The 4,803-nt window shown below is 36.1% G+C and overlaps 1 protein-coding gene across 1 annotated transcript in view; it reads left to right on the forward strand.

Annotated features, from left to right (window-relative positions):
• NAA25 (N-alpha-acetyltransferase 25, NatB auxiliary subunit) overlaps positions 1-4,803 on the forward strand; it is a 29,644-nt gene that overhangs the window by 16,202 nt on the left and 8,639 nt on the right. The window contains exons 13-17 of the mRNA XM_072413935.1: positions 271-487; positions 3,232-3,331; positions 3,920-4,071; positions 4,183-4,308; positions 4,628-4,800. Coding sequence (XP_072270036.1) covers positions 271-487; positions 3,232-3,331; positions 3,920-4,071; positions 4,183-4,308; positions 4,628-4,800 — 768 coding nt within the window. The remainder of the gene's footprint in view (positions 1-270; positions 488-3,231; positions 3,332-3,919; positions 4,072-4,182; positions 4,309-4,627; positions 4,801-4,803) is intronic.

Below are 4,803 nucleotides of genomic sequence, written 5' to 3' on the forward strand. Positions count from 1 at the left end.
TTTTTTTTTTTTTTGGGAAATACAGCCCAAAAAAACATTTGAGTGGTGGAGGGTTAAAACTTGTTTGATATCTTTATCTTTATCCCCATTGGAGAACTTTCCCATTACTTCTGGTACTGACACAACATCAGTTAAAATCTTCCATATCTCATTTGTTCAGCTTTTTTTTTACATGAGATTAGCATTACTTTACATTAGCTAGTTTTTTGGCTTTTCTTGCACACCTTTTCTTTTTAGTAGCCTTTTGTGGAAAGAAACATTCCAAATGAGTAAAGCATTTTAAATCTTCTTGTTTTCTTTGTGCAGGTGAAGACTGGGCAGTTTGGCACGCTCTTACTTTATTAGAAGAAGGATTAAGTAACAGTCCCTCTAATGCCCAGTTTAAACTGCTGCTTATTCGCGTCTACTGCACATTGGGAGCATTTGAGCCAGCTATTGAACTGTATGGAAGCTTGGATGCTAAACACATACAGCATGACACAATTGGGTAAGTATTTTGCAAATTCTACATTTGAATTGCTGTTATTAAATATTGTGTTCATAAACTTCTTCCTTATTGATGGTTTCGGACCCCATGAAATTGCATCCTTGCTTCCTCTATGATCTCTGCATAAACTCATACAAATAATCCTGGATAAAACATTGGCAAATAGTTTTCAAGTAGGTGTGGTGATGTTATAGAAAATCAAGAGACCCAACGGTCATGACATGCATGTTACTGATTCTGTGTAATGAAATAATTCATTGAAAATTCAAAATAATTGGCCTGATTTATTAAAACTCTCCAAGGCTGGAGTGGATACACTTTCATCAGTGAAGGTGGGTGATCCAACAAACCTGGAATGGATTTTTATAAAAAGTCATATTCTATTTGTTAGCAAATGTTTTCAATCCTTGACCAGATCCATTCCAGGTTTGCTGGATCACCCATCTTCACTGATGAAAGTGTATCCCCTCTAGCCTTGGAGAGCTTTAATTGATCGAGCCGTGTGTGTGTGAAGTTGAATTAGTGAAGTAATTCATTCCGTGAAAAACAGATGTCCATTACATCTCTTATTTAGGAAAGGAAGGCAGTGAATGTTGTACATGCTGGTTATAGTGAAACTCAAGTGAAACAGGTCATTCCAGACATTGTTCAGAAGAACAGTCTACTTTAATTAAAAAGTTGATTGGAGAGGTGAAAACACATAAAGAAGTACAGGAAATCAAATGATCCCAAATGCTATAAAATGGCAATCAAAACTTGAAAGGACTTGAAAAAAACAGAAAATCACCATTCCAATGGATAGTAGAATAGCCCAAATGGCAAAGCCTCAGCCATTGATCAGCTCCAGGAAGACTAAAGAAGGTCTAAAGGTACATGTGGCTATGGTTACAATAAGAAGATTCCTATGTGAAGCCAAGCTATCCGCAAGAAGCCCCCACAAAGTCCCAATATTACCATAAAAAAAAAAAAGTTCTGAATAGGATTTAGTTATCCAAAGAACACATTGACTGACCTAAAGAGAAATGGCAAATCATTTTGTGGACTGATAAAAGCAAGATTGGGTTTTATAATTATTAATATTTTATTGAGTCTAGGGGCTGCAGACAGCTTGTCAGACAACCCCCAAACACTGAATTCAAGCCAAAATACACTGAAGACAGTGAAACATGGTGACACTAGCATCATTATATTATGGTGTTGGGCCTGTTTATCACATACCAGTGATCATGGATGAGATTGTTGATTCAAATTGAATTGTATTCATACCTGAAGAGGTCATGTGTGCCTTATGCTGAATAGAGAATGCCCTAGAAATTTGTGTTTCAACTAGAAAAAGACCTCAAGCGCACCAGTAAATGAGCAACGTCTTGGTTCCTTGGTTCAAGACCAACTAGATTGATGTTATTCAGTGGCCAGCCCAATCCCCGGACCCTAACCCCCCTAGCGGTATTCCAGAGTCACACTCAGGGTACTTTAAACTTAAAAAAAAAAAAACACTTACCTTGCTCTATTGTCGTCCCCTGTCATTCTGCTTGGTCCCCGCAGGTCCTGGGGACACATCCTTCCTCTTCTTTCTCCTGCTGCCCAATGCAGAGACGATCTCCGGGGGTTTCCTGGTGACGTCGGTGCTGGCAGGTGGATCTGTGTGAAATTCAAATCATTTTCTATTGGATTCAATACAAAATAGCTGTATTGAGTTCAGTACAAAGAAATATTCATATATTTATATAATTATATTATATATATCAGTGTTTCCCAACCTTTCTTAGTCGCGCCACATATTTTACAATTAGAAAAATCCCACGGAACACCACCAAAAAGTCAGACAAGTAAATTAGCTACCTGCTGCCATCTAGTGGAAGAGTTTTTTTTGGTTCTGCCTATCACTATACATCGCTGGTATAGACAAATGAAGACAAATTTTTTGCAGTAAATAAATCATTTTGGGACCAATTAACTGAAATTGGATAATTTCCCACGGTACACCCGAAGATCTCTCAAGGCACACTAGTATGCCGCGGAACAGCGGTTGAAAAACACTGATATATATTATACTTTCTACTGTACACTTACATTACATGTTTAAATATTTTTTTTGACAGATTTTTGTGTTTTGGTATTTAAAGTTTATTTAAATAGTTGTATTAAATGTATTAAACAACGATGACTTATGTCTAAGAATTATAGCCTACAATGAAGAATACATTTCCATGCAAAAAATTGTACCGCTTTTTGCATGGAAATTTGCACGAAATTAGACCGCTAGGGAGGTTAATGTAATAGAGGACTTGTGAGATGCCAGACATTGGTTGACTCCACACAACACAGATGTGCAGCAGTTCTCAGAAATAGTGGTTATACAACTAACTATTTAGTGATTGAAAGGAAAGCAAAACCTTGAAACGTTTATAAGGTCATTCAATGAATGTATGAGTTTGTAAGTTGAGTTTGTACTTTCTGTAAAGGAATAACATCAATATGATAAAATTTTCTTCATGTTTTGATTTGCTTTGATATGTCTGACATAATTTTTCCTGTGAACAAATAACATGTAATAAGTAGTTATTAGACTGAAAGTGGTGACTTTTTTTGTTTTTCTCACCATTAACAATACATTTCTTCATTGTATAAATACCAGATTAAAAGGGGATAGTTTATTAATAGTTCAGTTATAGATAAACTGAAATTCTAAGGAAAATGGGTAAAGTGTGGGAAGTTTAACAATCATCATTCTTATTTTGCAGTTATCTGCTGACACGTTTTGCAGGACCGTTGGGTCACTATAATTCTGCATCGCAATCTTTCAATGCCGCACTTAGGTTTTTCCAGTCTAACCAGAAAGATGTGAGTATTTGGTGTAGCCATTTTAGTCTACCAGTTAAAGCACACTTTACATTTTATTATAAGCTAAGCTTATGTATATAAAATATTGATGATGACATGAAATCCCTTTCCTGTAATTTTCTTAGTATGCCAAGTTTGTTTTTGTATATTGAAAGCACTATTTCACCTAAAATTAGTTTTTATTTTTATGAAGTGTCTACTGATGTTTGCCCTGTTTTCTTTCTTTGTATTGGTTTCCCTGGCCATGGGATTTCAGTGCTTTAATCTTTCACCTGCTAGCGTGGGAATTTTTTATTTTGTTTTCCGGTCACCCTTGTATGATTTAGCTTTTCTTTTTGCAACCTAAGTAGCTGAGCTACTGACCTTATTATTAACCAATACTCTGTGTATTTTAAAACAATTTTACTTTGATCCGTTTTTCATTTGTGCTTTTGTTTATTTCCACAATAGGTTTAAGGGAAAGAACGTTCATATTATGCATCTTCCATGCTTTATATTTACTTTATTATCTATTTTAGTAACTGTTGCTGATGTAGCATACAAGTATTTTAAGTGTTTGAGTTAAGTTTTTTTTTCTAATTTTGTTAGACCTCAGAATATATTATCCAAGCTTATAAATACGGAGCCTTTGAGAAAATCCCAGAGTTTATTGATTTTAGAAACCGGCTGAACAATTCTCTGCATTTCGCACAAGTTCGTACAGAACGGATGTTACTGGACCTTTTACTTGAAGCAAATATGTGAGTGCCATTATTTTAAGTTGAAACTGTTTCTTCTAGTTTTAGCTTGTACTGCCTGGATTATTTTTGTCCTTGTGTTTCTTATGACACTGAAAATGTTGTATGTGTCAGTTCCAGCAGTCTGGAAGACAGCATCAAGTCAATGTGTCTGATTCCAGAGGAGGATGACATTCCATGGAAGGACTTGCGAGATAATCGGGATCTGACAGTTCTCTTCAACTGGGATGGAAAAAACGGGTAAATACTTCTTGCCATATTTATCAAACCAACATCGGGTAATGGGAATTACTAATTTCTATTCCATCATCAACAGCAAACTGTGCAGTAAAAAATACATTTTTAGAAGGGGTTTGACCTTCAACAGGCCCCTGGGTACTAGCATTTCTTATAGCAAAACTGAAGTTTAGGCGTTGCTCCTCGTCTACGGCTACAGTCTCTTCTTGTTGTATCTTGGAAGGGATGTAGGATAGAAAACTGCATGTTTTATTCAGAACAGCTCAGTCTTTAAAGGCCTTCTGGCATATAATAATTTTTATATATAATTTGCTTTTTCTAGAGGCCATACACAAGACTACAGTAAGCTTTCATTGGAGGAAGAACGCATCTGGCTGCTTATCCGATCACTCACCTTAAGACTGATTAGTGGATTGACCACTCTCAACCATTCTGAGCCCAAAAATTCTGAAAAGGCTACAGAGAACGGTGTGTCTTCCAAGATAGATACCATGCGCT

Source organism: Pyxicephalus adspersus, chromosome 6, assembly GCF_032062135.1.
Source record: "Pyxicephalus adspersus chromosome 6, UCB_Pads_2.0, whole genome shotgun sequence".
NCBI lineage: Eukaryota > Metazoa > Chordata > Amphibia > Anura > Pyxicephalidae > Pyxicephalus > Pyxicephalus adspersus.